The sequence below is a fragment of the Bos taurus genome, unplaced genomic scaffold (genome assembly GCF_002263795.3).
Source record: "Bos taurus isolate L1 Dominette 01449 registration number 42190680 breed Hereford unplaced genomic scaffold, ARS-UCD2.0 Super-Scaffold_1723_ScbfJmS_2085, whole genome shotgun sequence".
Classification (NCBI taxonomy): Eukaryota; Metazoa; Chordata; class Mammalia; order Artiodactyla; family Bovidae; genus Bos; species Bos taurus.
In genome coordinates this window covers 5524059-5542355 of record NW_020192292.1, presented here as the reverse complement: position 1 = coordinate 5542355, position 18297 = coordinate 5524059, and the positions used below count along the sequence as shown (strand labels likewise).

Genomic DNA, 18297 nt, shown 5'->3' with positions numbered 1-18297 from the left:
GTGCGGCATTAACTCCCCGGCATCATCACGTTGTATGCACTGGGGCCCTGAGAGGCCACGTGGGATCCCGGGCCTCAGCATCAACCTGGGAGCATCAAGCAAAGAGACCAGAGGCCCACGATACAGATCTGAGCCAGGCCACTCAAGGCAGTACCTAGATGAAGCCAAGGGAAGTCCACGCAGAGCAAATCACCAACGGGGCTGGGACAGACGCGGGTGAAGCTGGGGGTGACTAAGGTGGCCCATAACAGGTGGCTAACACAGCCACACATATTCTAACTGCACTGACAAACAAGCACTTCTCTTGAATGCTCTACTGCTGTTAGGCCTGTAGGTAACGGGAAGGTGCCTTCCATTCACTGTATTCCTGCACTGCTCTACAGACAGAAATCGGTCCTGAGACAGAGCCTATTTCTCTTAACTCAGCAGGTCTCAGCTAGCAAGCCCTGAACCCTGGTACTTCCTGTTATTGAGATGGCACTGGAGAAACAAAGGGAAAGCACAGGAATTTGAAAATACAGAATAAGATGGCAGGAACAAGCCAAATATATCAGGAATCACAATTAATGTGAATTGGAGTTAATGACAATTTTCAGTCTGGAGTTAAAAATCTAATTATATGCTGCTGATCAAAGAGATACCTAAAATAAAACTATACCAGGAGGATAAAATAAAGGGATATAAAAAGATTTGCCAGGTAAATGCTAACACAAAGAAACTGGCAAAGCCATCTTACTCTCAGATAAAATAGAATTCTGACCAAAAGCATTACAAGAGACAAAGAAAGATATATTATATGAATAAGGGAGATTGTATAGGAGAATAAAGAAAATATGGGCCACTAGACTGCTTATCATTGCCAACACATAGTGTTTTTGGCATTTAGCTCCCTTAAAGGACCTTATTTCATTCTCCTGTGTTGATACATACCCACCAGGGCCAGCTTCAAGTTTGCTTTGAAAAACTGGATTATATTAACAGTGCATGCATGCATGCTAAGTCACTTCAGTCGTGTCTGACCCTGTGCGACCCCATAGATGGCAGCCCACCAGGCTCCTCTGTCCCTGGGATTCTCCAAGCAAGAATACTGGAGTGGGTTGCCATTTCCTTCTCCAATGCATGCATGCATACTAAGTCGCCTCAGTCGTGTCCGACTCTGTGCAACCCTATGGACAGCAGCCCACCAGGCTCCTCTGTCCAGAGGATTCTCCAGGCAAGAATACTGGAGTGGGTTGTCATTTCCTTCTCCTATATTAACAGTAGGCACTTGTATTCAGCAAAATATACTATTTAGGGTGAAAAGGTAAGTCACAGGGTGGGAGAAGGTATCAACAATGCATATATCCAGCAACTAGAACTCTCATATGCTGATGGTGAGAATCTAAATTTGTATAATTATCTTAGAAAACTATTTGGCAATATCTACTAAGCCTGAACATATGGTCCAATCATTGCACTCATGAGTACAGATCCAGTAAATATGCACACATATGTTACCAAAAGATATGTATAAGAATGTTCATTACAGCATTAAACATAAGAGCCAAAAACTGGAAACTCAAATATTCATCCACAGTAAAATGGTGAACAGAGGTAGTAATATTCATACAATGGAATGTATTACACAGCATGTAGATGAACTATGACTATACAAAACAACATGGATGAAGCTCACAAACAAAATGTTAACTGAGGAACACAGAAGAGTACATAATGGGAGCATCTCCTTAAAGTTCATGAACAGGTGAAACTAATTCCTTGTTAGAAGTCAGAGTATGGTAACTTTGGGAAGGAGGAAGTAGTGACCAGAAGGGGGAATTAGGAGAGCTTCTGGGCTGTTGATAAGGTCCTCTGTACTGATCTGTTTACTGTTTAAACAAGTGAAGTCACCTTGTGAAAACTCATACCAAAGTTCTGGGTACTTTCTGGGATCTGTTATACTCTAATAAGCAGCTTTTTTTCACTGCAGTCTATGATTTTGTGAAAATAGCATATCTACACCTTCAGTTTTATACCAAATCACATATATTGCTGCCACCATTTTTATGCCATACTAAGAATTTTATCCTCCCCCCCCCCCACTCTTAGCTCAAGGCTCACAAACTTCTCTCCACGAATGCTCCCAGCTTATATTTGATCTGTACCAGAGTTAGTGGTTTCATGTACTTTTTAGAATTGTATGTTACTTGATGTTATTGCTGTGGATTTTGCTTTCTTTCAGATGCAACATGCAGCATTAAGAATGGCAGATGCAAGCAGTTTTGTAAAAGGGACACAGATAACAAGGTGGTTTGTTCCTGTACTGACGGATACCGACTTGCAGAAGACCAAAAGTCCTGCGAACCAGCAGGTCAAAATCTAAGTTGTTTTTTTAGTTCAGCAGATATGTTTTCCAAATCCATATTTGAACTTTTAGCACCCTACATAATTTCGTTCCTTGTTTTTACTTCCTTTTGAAATCACAGAAAAGACTAGTAGCATGGGCAAATTAATTTTTCAAATTGCACCATCATTTTTAATAGAAATTCTGTAATTGTCTTCCATCTTCTTTTCTGCACCCAATTTTCTTCTTTGACCTTTATATCATGAAGCAATTGATTTGTGTGATTTCTGCATGTATATCTATAATTCATGAAGTCAAATTAATGTAGTAATCCTGTAATAAAAAAATAGAAGATACATATGTGCTTGACTGATAGGCTTCTAGTACAAGGCTGGTGAATTTTAAGCATGATCTGTCCTAGCATGGCTGGTTTACACTGAGAAAGTTATTTTCTATCCTTCATTCTCAGCCTGAGTTTACACGCTTGGCATCAGAATAGTTCTGACAACTATCTGTTCTGAGTTGTGTCAAGCTGATCAGCACAGTCAATCTATACAGCAGTGGACAAAGCAATGTTTCCCAGTTATGTCAACCATGCCACCATATTGACAGCTGACTGGTGTGTGGAGATCATGTCCACTCTTCACACTGCTCTTCTCTGGAAATGAGGGCAGCAGAAACTTGGATTTTTTTTTTTTTTTTTTTGATGTAGGCTCCACAGGATCAATTATATTTGATAAATGAAGGGCTTTTTTGAAGCAAACTAGATATAATTTCTTTTGCATTTCCAAAGCCTGATAGCTTATTAAATTGATACATTAAATCACACACCATTCCTCTGTAACTGGGTTTGATACCTATCTTAGCAATGAACCTGGCAGAGGAGATTAAAGAAAGAACCAGAAGACAAGAGTATATAGACTGCACTAAAATAAAGAGTCTACTGCTTCAAAGACCTGCCTGTCTCCCATCCTTCTACCTGTTCTTGACATACACAGCTTCAAACTAGCCTACCTAGGGAGAAGTATGTGTGTATCTGTTTTTACCTTTGAAACCTAACTTCCAGTGTAGACAGACAGCATAGTAGCTAAATCGTTTTAAGTCCTTTTCTGTTATAAGAAAGAGAAAAAACAGAGAACCACCTCCAACTATTAAGTGTTATTCTGAATATAGCCTTAGTTTTAGCAGAATAAATAAGCCAAACCTAAAATAAACTTTTCTGCCTTTCAATAGTAATGGTCCCTTTTCTTGAGCCAATGTTGATGATTTATATTTATACATAAGTATTTTGAACTAATTTCCTGTTTTCCCAACCACATGCTGTCTTCATGATACTTTGCCACAGCTGGTTGCTATAGAAATGTCTGTTATAAGGAATGTGGATAAAAGGAAAGTGAGAAATGAAATGTGAAGTGATTTTGCTTGACTACAAATTTCCATTCTGCTTGTCCCCAGTGTATCAGTAGATGACTTCTTTTCTTTAGGAAATAAACCAACCCAAGGTAAAAGGTAGCCAGTGCCCAGGTAGATGTGGTGGTTATAATCATATTAATAATTTATTTAGTTAATACTCAACAGCCAGGTAATTAAATCACAATGACCTCTCCCCAATGGATTTTTTGAAGGCATTTTGGTCTACAAAAGAAGTCCTGGAAATTCCCGGCAGTCCAGTGCGCAGGACTCTGCATTCTCACTGCCAGAGGCCTGGGTTTGATCCCTGGTTAGGAAACTAAAATCCCAAAAGCCATGCAGTGTGGCCTCAAAAATGAAATCTTGTTAACAATAAGGAGTAGACATCCCATTTACCAAATTCTAAAATCAAGGTTATATGGCACCAATCCCCAGACTTCCATTCAAGGACAGTACCTGGAAACAAAACTTTTTCATAAAGAAACAGGAAGTCATTGGACTTCATATAAGTGAAAGTGAAGTCTCTCAGTCGTGTCTGATTCTTTGTGACCCCATGGACTGTAGCCTACCAGGCTCTTCCATCCATGGGATTTTCCAGGCAAGAATACTGGAGTGGGTTGCCATTTCCTTCTCCAGGACATCTTCCCAACTCAGGGATTGAACCCGGGTCTCCCGCATTGTAGGCAGACACTTTTCTGTCTGAGCCACCAGGGAAGATAAAGTCTTAGGAAATTTGATTTGGGAACACCTCTTCTGTTTCTGTAAAGATGACAGATTCCTGAGCCAAATGGCCTTTTCATGAAGCGTTTGAAAACTTTTCCATGGAAATAATGCAATTAACCTCTTAGTTTGAGACTATATTCATTGATTCAATTTTTTAAAAACTATCAATGGGCTTGCTTCTCAGACATGACAAGGATGGGCCAGACTTTTGTCTGCTAGCCAATGAGAAATACTAGAGTACTAATTTTTTTTCCATTTGTCTAGTGCCATTTCCCTGTGGACGAGTCTCTGTCTCACATATTTCTAAGAAGCTCACCCGTGCTGAGACTATTTTTCCAATACGAACTATGAAAATTCTTCTGAGGCTGAAATAATTTGGGATAACGTCACTCAAAGCAACCAATCATTCGATGAGTTCAGTCGTGTGGTTGGTGGAGAAGATGCTGAAAGAGGTCAATTCCCTTGGCAGGTACTCAGTGTTGATGGTGTGTCAAAACTGGAGCCCAGTGCAAAAGGGACGGGCCAGGTGGGAGGCTGAGACTAGACATCAGTCAGACCTATTGGGATGAGGGAAGTGTTTAGGCAGGTTTCAGCACAAAGTAGGATGAGGAAATTCCCATAGGTGAGGAGCTGCTCAGAGAGAAATCCAGGGACAGCTACCACACAAGGCCAAGGAGAGTTTGGCATCAAGGACATGGCATAACAGGATTTCTAACAAGCAACGAGGATGTCTGGAAGCGAGGTCACCAGTACTGGGGCTCTGGGTACTACTTCAGCTTCAGCCCCTGGGAGAACTGGACAGAGTCAGAAAGTCTCTAGGTCCAGAGAAACTGGAGTATTTCGAAGGCATTTTTAAAAGAACTCAGGAAGGATTAAAGCAAGAACTGGGGTACTGGACCCAGGCAGGGCATAAGAGGTAGGGGCTTGGTCCAAGGCTGTAGTTCTCAAGGTGTGGTAGCATCAGATTCACCTTGGAACTTGTTGGGACTGTACATTTTCATGCTGTGCCCCAGACCTACAGGAATCAGCAACTCTGGGGTAGGGCCCAGCAATCTGAGCACAAACAAGCCCTTCAGGTTATTCTGACACACTGTACAATTGGAAACTCACTGGTCCAAAGGAAACAAACTTGTTATAGCAGCTAGGGTGTGTGTGTGTTAGTGGCTCAGTTGTGTCTGACTCTTTGCAACCCCGTGGACATTAGCTCACCAGGCTCCTCTGTCCATGGGATTTCCCAGGCAAGAATACTGGAGTGGGTAGCCATTCCCTTCTCCAGGGGATCTTCCTGACCCAGGGATCAAACCCAGGTCTCCTGCATTTCAAGCAGATTCTTTACCATCTGAGCCACCAGGGAAGCCCAGCAGCTAGGGTCCAAAACACCAAACAGTGGACTCATGGTACCTAGTCCCAGCTTTCTCCAGGTGTGATCTGCAGACAACACACATGAGAATCACCTGTCCATGTTTTTGAGGTAACCAAGGGCTAGATTTGAGACCCATCATTACAAATCTTTTCATGTCTTCCTTGCTGCACACTTAATAGTGAGGGCACCTGTTGTCTCCTTCCTATCAGCCTAGGTAAGGTCATCTGGAGTGTTCAAGATCACTCATCCCCACACACATTTACTCGCTATTTCATCCTTATGAAGTAAGATTACTGACTGCAGAGGTACCAAGCACCAGGTTTCAGTCTTGTCTTTTCCAAATGTGAAGAGCCATCCTACTCTCTAGGATACTCCAGAAAGACCCTGTCACACTTTCACACTGATTCCTTCCTCACCAGAGAAGCTCTCTCTCCACATCCACTGCACCCAATTTCTCACAAATGGTGACTGGGTTTCAAAAGCAGGAGATAAACTGAATATACAAGTCACTTTTAGGGACATCCCTGGTGGTCCAGTGATTAAGAACTCACAGTCCCAATGCAGGGGGCCCAGGTTCAATCCTTGGTCAGGAAACTAAATTCCACATGACTTAACTAAAGATTCTGCATTCTGCAACTAAGACCCAGCACAGCCAAATGGAAATTAAAAAAAAAAAAAAGTTTAAATTCACTTTTAGACACAGACAAAACAGTAAAAAAAAAAAAAACAAACCAGAATGTCTCCCCATTTATGGATGAGCCAACTACCACCATTTCACAGTTAATCTACAAGGTGGAAATACCTGATTTGATTGCAGACCTGACTGCAACACCCCTGCTGAAGGCCAAGCATCAAGAGAAAGTAAGCAACAGCTGTAGTTGCAACACCACCTAGAAAAGATTCAAAATGCTGCTGTGTCAGTAAAAGGGGATGGGGAATCACACGACCACGTGGGTGAAGTAGTCTGGCAAAGAGGCCCAGATGGAGTTCAGTTTCCTATCAGCAAAGGTTCGTCTAGTCAAGGCTATGGTTTTTCCTGTGGTCATGTATGGATGTGAGAGTTGGACTGTGAAGAAGGCTGAGCACCAAACAATTGATGCTTTTGAACTATGGTGTTGGAGAAGACTCTTGAGAGTCCCTTGGACTGCGGGGAGATCCAACCGGCCCATTCTGAAGGAGATCAGCCCTGGGATTTCTTTGGAAGGACTGATGCTAAAGCTGAAACTCCAGTACTTTGGCCACCTCATGCAAAGAGTTGACTCATTGGAAAAGACTCTGATACTGGGAGGGATTGGGGGCAGGAGGAGAAGGGGACGACAGAGGATGAGATGGCTGGATGGCATCACTGACTCAATGGACATGAGTCTGAGTGAACTCCGGGAGTTGGTGATGGACAGGGAAGCCTGGCCTGCTGCGATTCATGGGGTCGCAAAGAGTCGGACACGACTGAGCGACTGATCTGATCTGATCTGAACGAATAATTTGAACGAACTGGAAACGTCTAACCTGTTCAAGAAAAGGGTTAGGTGAGCTGTTGGCTGGCGAGAGCTGAAGGGCCACAAGAGCAAGGGGGTGACGACTTTTTCTTGGAGGATTTATGGATGCAAGTTCCAGGCAGGCAGGTGGACCCTGTTCCCGGTGAAGAAAGGCCGTTCCGGCCACTTGGGTCAGTCACGGGAGCCGGGCAGCTTGGGGAGCACATCTGGTGGAGCAGATGCTCGTCGAATTGTTGACTTGAGGCACTGCTCTGTCCCAAGAACCGCAGCAGCGGGACAAGGCCATCCCAGACCGTCGAGGGACCGGGTCCATCTGATGGGAGATGAGACAGGGCAGGCTAGAGACCGTGGCCACCGCCCCCCCCCCCGCCCCCGCTCTGAGACCCTAAGAAGCGAGCTCACCTTTTGCGCGGCTGTCAGCGGCTGCGTGCATGTTTACCTTATTATAGGGCTTTCGGTTCAACTTGCCCACTGGAGGCAAAGCCGCTGCAGATGCAGCGGGTTGGCCACAGGCGCTTCCCAGAACCCCCTGCATTTCCGGCTGCTCTGACCTCCGACCCCCAAGGTCAAAGGCGCAGGCAGACTTGACCGATCTCTGACCTCTAATCCCGCATCACAGTGACAGAGGGTCTGAGAGAGAAGCAGAGGGGTGAGACCAGTTACCTGCATTTTCCTTCCAGATGCCCAGCTCTGGGTTCAGGGTCCCTGGAGAACTCGGGTACTCTGCAGAGCCACTCAGGAGCCGAGAGAGGAAGCTAGAGGGTTGACTGCAGTATATGGGAACAGAAAGGCTATTTCCTAGAGTCGGTATATCCTTGGTAGGGTGAGCGACTAAAACAGAACTCGAATTTCATAGAGCTACAAAGGGAAGCTATGAAATATGTGAACATTAGAGAAAACAGGGAAATCGCAACACCTATATTACAAGACTACCTTCATCAACAGCTTAAAAGTCAGAAATTGGAGAAAGCAGCACTGAGTTTCAGCTTTCTAAACATCTCACTTGCTTTTGGTCCTATTCACTTGACCCTGCCAGCCAATAATTCTGAGCATGCGTGAACCTGCCCCCAAGAGCTCCACCCTCCTCTTCTGCTTTGAGTTACGATCTGTCTGTCCTGGATGGGATGTGCCTGGTCTTTCTCTTTCGGTTTATCATGGGCCTCAGGTTCCGTATTAGCCATCAGTATCGGAGAAGGCAATGGCACCCCACTCCAGTACTCTTGCCTGGAAAATCCCATGGACGGAGGAACCTGGTGGGCTGCAGTCCATGGGGTCGCTAGGAGTCGGACACGACTGAGCGACTTCACTTTCACTTTTCACTTTCATGCATTGGAGAAGGAAATGGCAACCCACTCCAGTGTTCTTGCCTGGAGAATCCCAGGGATGGGGGAGCCTGGTGGGCTGCCGTCTGTGGGGTTACACAGAGTCGGACACGACTGAAGCAACTTAGCAGCAGCAGCAGCATTGTATGTTTAAGCTGAGCTACATGGCTCAGATGGTAAAGAATGTGCCTGCAATGCAGGAGACCTGTGTTCGATCTCTGGGTGGGCAAGATTCCCTGGAGAAGGGAATGGCTACCCACTCCAGTATTCTTGTGTGGAGAATCCCATGGACAGAGGAGCCCAACAGGCTACAGTCCATGGGGTCGCAAAGAGTCGGACACAACCGAGAAACTCACACTTTCACTTTTCATTGTACGTTTAATCATTTGAAGATCATTCTGTGAGATTGAGGACACCAGAATACAAATGGAAACCAAATGGTTCAGTTCAGTTCAGTTCAGTCGCTCAGTCGTGTCCAACTCTTTGCGACCCCATGAATTGCAGCACGCCAGGCCTCCCTGTCCATCACCAACTCCCAGAGTTCACTCAAACTCATGTCCATTGAGTTGGTGATGCCATCCAGCCATCTCATCCTCTGTCGTCCCTTTCTCCTCCTGCCCCCAATCCCTCACAGCATCAGAGTCTTTTCCAATGAGTCAACTCTTCACATGAGGTGGCCAAAGTATTGGAGTTTCAGCTTTTGCATCAGTCCTTCCAAAGAACATCCAGGACTGATCTCCTTTAGGATGGACTGGTTGGATCTCCTTGCAGTCCAAGGGACTCTCAAGAGTCTTCTCCAACACCACAGTTCAAAAGCATTAATTCTCAGCTTTCTTCACAAGTGGTTAAGCTTTCTTTAATCCTTTATATTGTTGTTATTTAGTTGCTCAGTTGTGTCCAACTCTTGTGACCCCGTGGACTGTAACCCGCCAGGTTCCTCTGTCCATGGGATGGATTCTCCAGGCAAGAATACTGGAGTGGTTTGTACCTACCCAGACCCAATTCTTTCCATTTGATTAGAACACACCCCCATGGCAGACAACAAGTAGTTACCATCTGTATACACCGGAACTTTCTCTTTCTCCTGGTGGGTGGGTGGGTGGGGGTGGATATTGGGAGGAAGATAAGATATAACATGAACTTCCTAAGACTATATATATATCTTCACTTGAAAAGATAATCCTCTATTTTTCTTAGCTCAGATTATACAGTTCCAATTAGCAGAAATGAAAACATGACATATGTAATCTCATCTGGCCCCACAAAACTATTTTGGACAGAACATTTAGAGAATTCTTCTTTAGGATGGTTTGATGAAGTCTATTTCAGTGACTGGGTTTCCCTGGTGGCTCAGATGGTAAAGCATCTGCCTGCAATGCAGATGTCATTACTAGTCTAGTTAACCATTAAAAGCCAAAAGTGATCCTCCCCTCTGTGCTCAGAAAAATGAAGTAGGGCCAAGGGCTGGGTGAATCACACCTGTAGGCTTAATAAACCATACATCATGTAGAAATGGTTTTGCTCTTTATACATAAGAGAACAAGTATGCAAAGAAAAATTGTTAAGAGGTGGCTAGGTAGGGAGAGTAAGAGTTTACCGAAATGACAGAGAAAGGTCAAGTTTGGGTTAAAAGGTTAAAAAAGGAACAACAGGGGAGCAGCTATTACTTTAGGCTGGCATTGTCAGTGAAGAACATCACAATAGATATGTGAATGTGTATTTTGCAGATGTATGTGGGTGTGTTTGGTGTGTATCTGTGTGTGTGTGAAAGAGAAAATGTGCTCCTGTTAGGATATGACAAACATTAAAATGTTTGACAAATCAGCACTCGGACACCTTGCTCAGAACATATGCTTTCCCATTTTTCCGATCGTTCTCCAAAGTGATGTCATGTAAGAACTTGTCCTTGGCCATGCAGACAGCTCATCCCCAAACAGCTAACATTTAGATAGCTGTGATCCTGAAGTAGTCAAGTAAACATTCCAAAACAAAGTCACTTGAAATATTTTTAAATGCAAATGTATTTTAGGGCTTTTTCTTGGCAAAGATGTTTACCAAAGTTTCTAATACTAATCAGGAATGGGCAAAAAAAAAAAAAGCCAAAACACTCTTCAGGCTTGAAAGGACACAACTGTATTTCTCAGCCATCCACCAGAACAGCGTAGGAGCTCCAGGCAGCAAGTCTTTGGCAGGAATCAGACTAGCTACAACATAGTCTCTGTGCTTGAGGCTGTGGCTATCATTCACTCTGGCCTAACTAGCCCATTAAGCTGAGAGATGTCCAATTCGCCTCTAATATAGAGGATAAGCACCATTATATCATTGTATAAGAATGCTTAACTCCTGTCACTTGAGCAGATGTATTCAGTTGTAGTCATGAGGCCCAGTAAAGAACAGTGTTGTGTAAATTCGCCTGGTGAGGATACTCACCTGAGGTCTGGGCCAGTTTCAAGAACTGGTGACCAGTGCAGTTGCAGGGCCCTGTCTTCCAAAGGGTCCCGCATTTGTAGTTCAATGCTTTGCATTTGTGTTTTATAACTCAAGTTTAATGAGACAGTGGAGCATGCATGCTCTGGTAACCTGGAACCTCAAGTCATTGCAGGCTCACCTCTCAGTACCACGCAGGGGTGGACTCTTGACCTCCCTCTCCTCTGTCCTCTGGTGCCTTGGCTAGCTCTGTCTTCCCTTTCCCCAGCCGCCCAATGACCATGGCACCACCAACTTTTGGCACACTGCCATATGCCCCCTCCTCACTGCCAGCAGCTACTGTTGTCATCCTCCTCCAGCATAGGCACACAGAGAGTTGAAGCTGGGTGCCCAGACTCTATGCCATTTGAGGAAGGGGCATGACTACATGGCATCTCACATGGCCAGAAATCCGTCCTAGCACATTTGGAGGGGGAGTAACGGGGGCAAACCTCTTGCCTCCCTTCATTCCAGGAACTGAACATATCCTGACATGCAAGTTGAAATCCCCTGGGAGTCACCATTGGCTGTTGATGGCTTCAGTGAACCAGTGGGAAGGGAAGATGGCACCAGAGCACCAGCACAGGGCTGGTGGGAGAGGGGACCTGGCAGCTGAGAGCTGCATTTGTGAATGCCTGTTCAGTGCCCCTGGGCACCTGTGAGTGCCTGTGCTCACCCAGTGGCTATACCCCACACATGAGGGAGCCCAACTTTAAATAGTAAATTCACAACACCATGATAGGTTGTGAGAGACCACAGAAAAAAAGCAAAACTGTTTTATTTTAGTATCTTCCATGACAATTTTTCCTAGCTTGAACAAGGGGACCTGCATTTTCATTTTGCAACAAGCCCTGCAAATTATGTAGCCAGCTCCTTCTGGAGTAATCACTTTTAAAACATAAAGGTCACCAAGCCATGGAAATTCTGAAACAGAATTTCTCGAATCTAATTATGCATAAGGATATTCTGGCGATCTGCATTTTCTCCTATCTCACGCAGGAAATATTCTGATGAAATCTGGGTGGGCTCCCAAAGCTGCATTTTATAAGCACCCCAGATGCAATTGGTCCACCAAGCACACTAGGAGAAATACTGGGTGCTTAGAAGCCTCACCACTAACTAATCTTAACTAACTGCATGTCTAAACCTCGGTTTGCTCATCTGTATGGATGTGTCACTCCACAAAGTGTTGTGAGTATTAAATGTACATGAAACACTTAGCACAATGATTTGTCCATAGTGAGCAAGACAGATTCAAAAAAAAATTAAGATCATTGTTGAGTCTGGACAGTGGGTGAACTGGTGTTTATTATGTTGTGTGAGTTTTCCTATATTTTTATTTTTCAACATGAAAAACGACAGCTAGAATGAGAGGGAAACCTGTGTTTAGAAAAGAGGGTCAGAGGCTTGCAATGAGTCAGCCCCATAGGTCTCCATGTGGGAGGCTAGTGCTTTAGTGTCTAGGATTAGCCAGGGTTCAATAAACAGAATTCAGGACAAAAAGCATCTTCACTAGAATATGCCCCCAGGGACCTTCTCAGACTCACACTGGAAAGGAGTGGCCACCCCTTTTTCCTAGTTTATTATGAATGGGCTTATGCCTGAGGCTGTGTGTGCTTCAGTAAAAGGGCAGCAGTACCCACAAAGGGTTTACCAAATGTTGAGTGTGCCCTCTAGTGTTCACACTTCCCAGCTTTCTTCCTGAAGAGGTGGACCAAAGCCCTTGCATACACAGGAAGTGAAAATTCTCCAAGTTGATCTAGACATTGAGGTGGTGAAAATATCCGTAGTCCACTCTGGTTATATGATGAATGTGTAGATGAAAGAATGGATTGGCCTCTTATCTAATCACACCCAGGCTCAAGGTAGTGCTCAAACATCTCTGTCCCCAAATCAAACATAGCTTAGTAGATCTTTTAGGACAGGGCAGCATACAGATCCAGTGAGGGGAGGTGGAGATAGTAGGGGGGAGACCGGAAGGAGTGCACAAGTTTGGCTGTTGCCCCCTGCCTGAATGGGCATAGCACAGCCATTAAGTCTCATTTCATATCATTCTTGTTGAGAAAGGGCTTGAAAAGATCTCCTGGAAAAGTCAGTAGTTTTTCTTTCAAATGCTCTATGGCAAGCAGATTTCCTCGTGCATGGACAGGAAACACAGTAATCACTTGATCTCCAGGAGTCAAGTCAGTGCGTTTCTGAATGTACCAGCCATATCCCCAAGAAGCAATTTATGCTATCAGAGAACCTGACTTGCCTGGAAAAGAAATCCAAGGACCCCACATCATCCAAAGAAGTATTTCCTCCTAGTTGCCTCTTCTAGCACTCCCCCTGGCTATCACTGCTCACTGGCTATCACTACTCATTCTCTTCAAGACAGTTTCAGAAATGGCTTTTTTGATTGTGCTCCAGGAACACTAAGACATCTTCAAAACTGACACTTGCCAGAAACACTCCACTTCAGCCAGCACCTAGAAGCCAACTTTTTGCTCACTCCTCTCAACAGCACACGTGTTTTGTTGTTGTTGTTGTAGATCAAATATATTATGTAGTAAGATTCATCATTTTGTTTCCACAGGTCCTTTTGCATGGTGAAATTGCTGCATTCTGTGGAGGTTCCATCGTTAATGAAAAATGGGTTGTAACTGCAGCCCACTGCATCAAGCCTGGTGTTAAAATTACTGTTGTTGCAGGTAAATAAACAAGGGATGGTAATTGTTTGCAACAGCCCTAGATCTTCTATATGACTGCTAAATCATTTGGGTGTTGGTTTAGTTGGTAAGTCATGTCCAACTCTTGTGACCCATGGACTGTAGCCTGCCAGGCTCCTCTGTCCACAGGATTTCCCAGGCAAGAATACTGGAGTGGGTTGCCATTTCCTTCTCTAGGGAATCTTCCTGACCCAGGGATTGAACCCCCGTCTCCGGCATTGCAGGCAGATTCTTTACCGACTGAGCCACCAGGGAAGCCCATATCATATTTTACTAGAGTCTATTAAGATCATTGCCAAGTAAGTTGAACTAGTGGTAGAGAGGCCATCTTTTCAAAATCCAACATATTCCATCCTTACTTTTTATTATTATTTTTTGGCCACACCACACAGCATGTGGGATCTTAGTTCACCAGTTCAGATCAGTTCAGTTCAGCCACTCAGTCATGTCTGACTCTTTGCGACCCCATGAATCACGGCATGCCAGGCCTCCCTGTCCATCACCAACTCCCGGAGTTCACTCAAACTCATGTCCATTGAGTCGGTGATGCCATCCAGCCATCTCATCTTCTGTCGTCCCCTTCTCCTCCTGCCCCCAATCCCTCTCAGCATCAGAGTCTTTTCCAATGAGTCAACTCTTCGCCTGAGGTCGCCAAAGTATTGGAGTTTCAGCTTCAGCACCAGTCCTTCCAGTGAACACCCAGGACTGATCTCCTTTAGGATGGACTGGTTGGATCTCCTTGCAGTCCAAGGGACTCTCAAGAGTCTTCTCCAACACCACATATGCAGATGACACCAGCCTTATGGCAGAAAGTGAAGAGGAACTAAAAAGCCTCTGATGAAAGTGAAAGAGGAGAGTAGAAAAGTTGGCTTAAAGCTCAACATTCAGAAAACGAAGATCATGGCATCTGGTACCATCACTTCATGGGAAATAGATGGGGAAACAGTGGAAACAGCATCAGACTTTATTTTTGGGGGCTCCAAAATCACTGCAGATGGTGATTGCAGCCACGAAATTAAAAGACACTTACTTATTGGAAGGGAAGTTATGACCAACCTAGATAGTTCCCCAACCAGGGATCAAACTCGAGCCCCCTGCATTGGAAGGTGGACTCTTGACCACTGGACCATCAGGGAAATCCCTCTGCATCATTCTTTTGGCAGACCTTTACTAGCACTCATCTCAGTGCAAATATACTTATCTATTGATGTGTCCATTTCCCCCCCAGACTGAGCCTTTGCAAAAGCCATGTCATATCACTGGTGCTTGTATCCTTACCCCTGGCACAAGCTGTAACCTGCCCTCAATTGACATTTGAATGAATACTAAATGAATGTATTATCTGTACTCAAAAAAAGCAGTCCAAATCCTTGAAATTGGGAATGAGTTTGAGCAAGCTCCAGGAGTTGGTGATGGACAGGAAAGCCTGATGTGCTGCAGTCCATGGGGTCGCAAACAGACATGACTGAGTGACTGAACTGAACTGAAGATAATTCATAACAAGTCAATTCATTATCACCTGTGAACAGGATGAGACTTATAAACAGCATGGGTAAACAGATCCATCTATCTGATGGTCCTGAATGGCTTTTTGCTCTGAAAAGTATGCATTGGCCCTCAAATAAGTTTTACCAAAATCGTAACAATACAAGAATAAGGTATTTGACACTTGATTGGCAGATAATTCAATGCTGCCAAGTGGACACTTGAAGAATCTGCTTCTTTATGTGAAAGGTGATATGTGACCGAAGAGAAATTTATTTTCAGTGGGTGAATATAAGCTGCCAGCTAAGGACAGGGGCTTCCCTGGTGGCTCAGTCAGTAAAGAATCCACCTGCAATGCAGGAGACCGCCTGTAGCGCAGGAGACTGGGGTTCGATCCCTGGGTCAGGAAGATGCCCTGGAGAAGGAAATGGCAACCCATTACAGTATTCTTGCCTGGGAAGTCCCAGGTACAGAGGAGCCTGGTGATCTCTAGCCCACGGGGTCCCAAGAGTCAGACACAACTGAGTGACTAAACCACCACAAGGAAGTGATGCTAGATGGACACTTGGAAAATGTGTTTCTTTGTGGGAGAGACTGTGGCTCAAAAAGACATTTATTTTCTATAGGTGAGCATAACACCGAGAAGCCAGAACCTACAGAGCAAAAGCGAAATGTGATCCGTGCTATTCCTTACCACAGCTACAACGCATCTATTAATAAGTACAGCCACGACATTGCCCTCCTGGAGCTGGATGAACCCTTAGAGCTAAATAGCTATGTAACCCCTATTTGCATTGCTGACAGGGACTACACGAACATCTTCCTTAAATTTGGTTATGGTTATGTGAGTGGCTGGGGCAAAGTCTTCAACAGAGGGAGGTCAGCCTCAATTCTCCAGTACCTGAAAGTTCCACTTGTTGACCGAGCCACGTGTCTTCGATCCACAAAGTTCAGCATCTACAGTCACATGTTCTGTGCTGGCTACCATGAGGGAGGTAAAGATTCATGCCAAGGAGACAGTGGGGGACCCCATGTTACCGAAGTGGAAGGTACCAGTTTCTTAACTGGAATTATTAGCTGGGGTGAAGAGTGTGCAATGAAAGGAAAATATGGCATATATACCAAGGTGTCCCGGTATGTCAACTGGATTAAGGAAAAAACAAAGCTCACATAAAGAAAAATGTATTTCCAAGGCTGACATATTTGGAATTGAACATGGACAAGGTCCTTTACTAACTAATCACTTTCCCATCTCTTTAGATTTGAGTGTATACCTTCTATGAATATTCCTTTTTCTCTTTATGGGGAGAAGTCTAGCTAGACTTCATATTTTACTAGAATAAGTAGATAAGAAAATGTAATCACTAGAGAAACATACTGTGGTGGGAAATTGTGGCCATTCCTTCAGGTCCAGCCCTTGACCAAATTGTGAAGTTAAGTTCTTCATCCTGCCCATCAGGCATTGTAGTTCTCCAGCGGAGCAACTCACTGCTTCTCTGTCCTTAGCAGCATTCCACATGCCAGATCTTTCTAACATCCCCCCACCAAGTTAAAATTTATTGGATCTGTATCCAGGATACTTGGTCTAGTCCATCATAAGGCCAGCCCCACATTCATTCAGGAAGAACACAGGAGCAGCTGAGAGATTAAAAGTCATGGGAAACACTACTTCTTTTTCAATATCCTTATTCCTGCATCCTTTATCCTTTCCACCTCCTAATGCCCAAATCACTTTTTCTCTTTCTCTCCCCTTTTCCCTACATAGGCATTAAAGGAGGGAAAGGAAGCGTTGTACTGTTTTATTGCTGTGCACCTATCAAACCCAGACTTGCTCTCAGTTTGGTCTTGGGCAACCTTTTCATCACACAGAGATAAAGTAAGGTGCCTGATCTTGGAGGAAAAGTTCCTCTCAGACAGTCACATTATTAAAATAATACATAATGGAAGGAATGACCCATCAGAGTAGTTTCCTATGGACTTGTAATTGTGTTGTTATGGAGGTTTGACTAAACATGGTTCCATGAAGGCAAACGGGCATGTTATTATAACCAATAAAACAGACATATAGCCAGGTGAGTTGACAGTCAGTTTGCAAGTAGAGCGAATAGTGTCTTCAAGAAAACTCATTGGTGTGTCTCCAGTGTTGTTCATGGCTAAGGAAGAAATTGCTCAGACCAGAAGACACGAGCATCATGCCTCCTCAACTGGCATATCGCTATAGTGGAGAGGGCTGCACCAGGCTTACAGACATGTATCGTTCCCATGAGCCAGCAAACTCCCTTTTGCTGGTTCCATGCTCACCAGACCACTTTTTTTTTTTATTATTATAATTAGGCCTTCTATATTATATTCTCTAGAGGGTTATTGACCAACCAATATATCAATCAATCACATCAATATTTTGATCTATTAGACTATTTCCCTTTGTGAATTAAATTGATGTTCTGATTCACACCTTGGCTTTTCATTAATTTGGTTGATGTGAATAATTTACCCTGCATGTGATTACATGCGAAACTACTGACAACACCATGTTTTGGACCACTTTGACCCAACCAATCTGCTGCTGCCCCTGCCCACATGTTACCCCCATCCAGGCCTCACACTTGCTGATTTATTTCAACTTACTCTCATTAATCCCTTTTTTCCTTGAGTTTTTAAAATACAAATATCAATAAATGTAGTTTTCAATTCCTCAAAAAGTGTTTTTTGTTGAATCATTCAAAGAAAGGGCTCCTAAATACTACATTTGGCAGGACACTCAAAAGAATGCATCCAAATGCCATATGACACAGCAGAGATTTGATGCTCTGTTGTCACGCAGCTTTCATGGGAGGCAGTGTGTGCTGTGTCCTGGTGAGGACAGTGGTCTGGATCCACACAGAACAGAATTGAGTCTAAATATTTGTGAATATGGCCTTGGATAAGTCATTCCACATTTTAAAAAGAGATTTTTATTTACTTGGCTGTGCCAGGTCTTAGTTGCAGCATGTCAAGTCTT

General features: G+C 44.1%; 1 protein-coding gene across 1 annotated transcript in view; it reads left to right on the top strand.

Moving 5' to 3' along the window:
* F9 (coagulation factor IX) overlaps positions 1–17998 on the top strand; it is a 33924-nt gene extending 15926 nt beyond the window's left edge. Inside the window, 5 exon segments of the mRNA NM_001103220.1 lie at positions 2222–2350; positions 4721–4790; positions 4792–4925; positions 13679–13793; positions 15923–17998. Coding sequence (NP_001096690.1) covers positions 2243–2350; positions 4721–4790; positions 4792–4925; positions 13679–13793; positions 15923–16470 — 975 coding nt within the window. The 5' untranslated portion in view covers positions 2222–2242 and the 3' untranslated portion in view covers positions 16471–17998.
* The last annotated feature ends 299 nt before the right edge of the window (positions 17999–18297 follow it).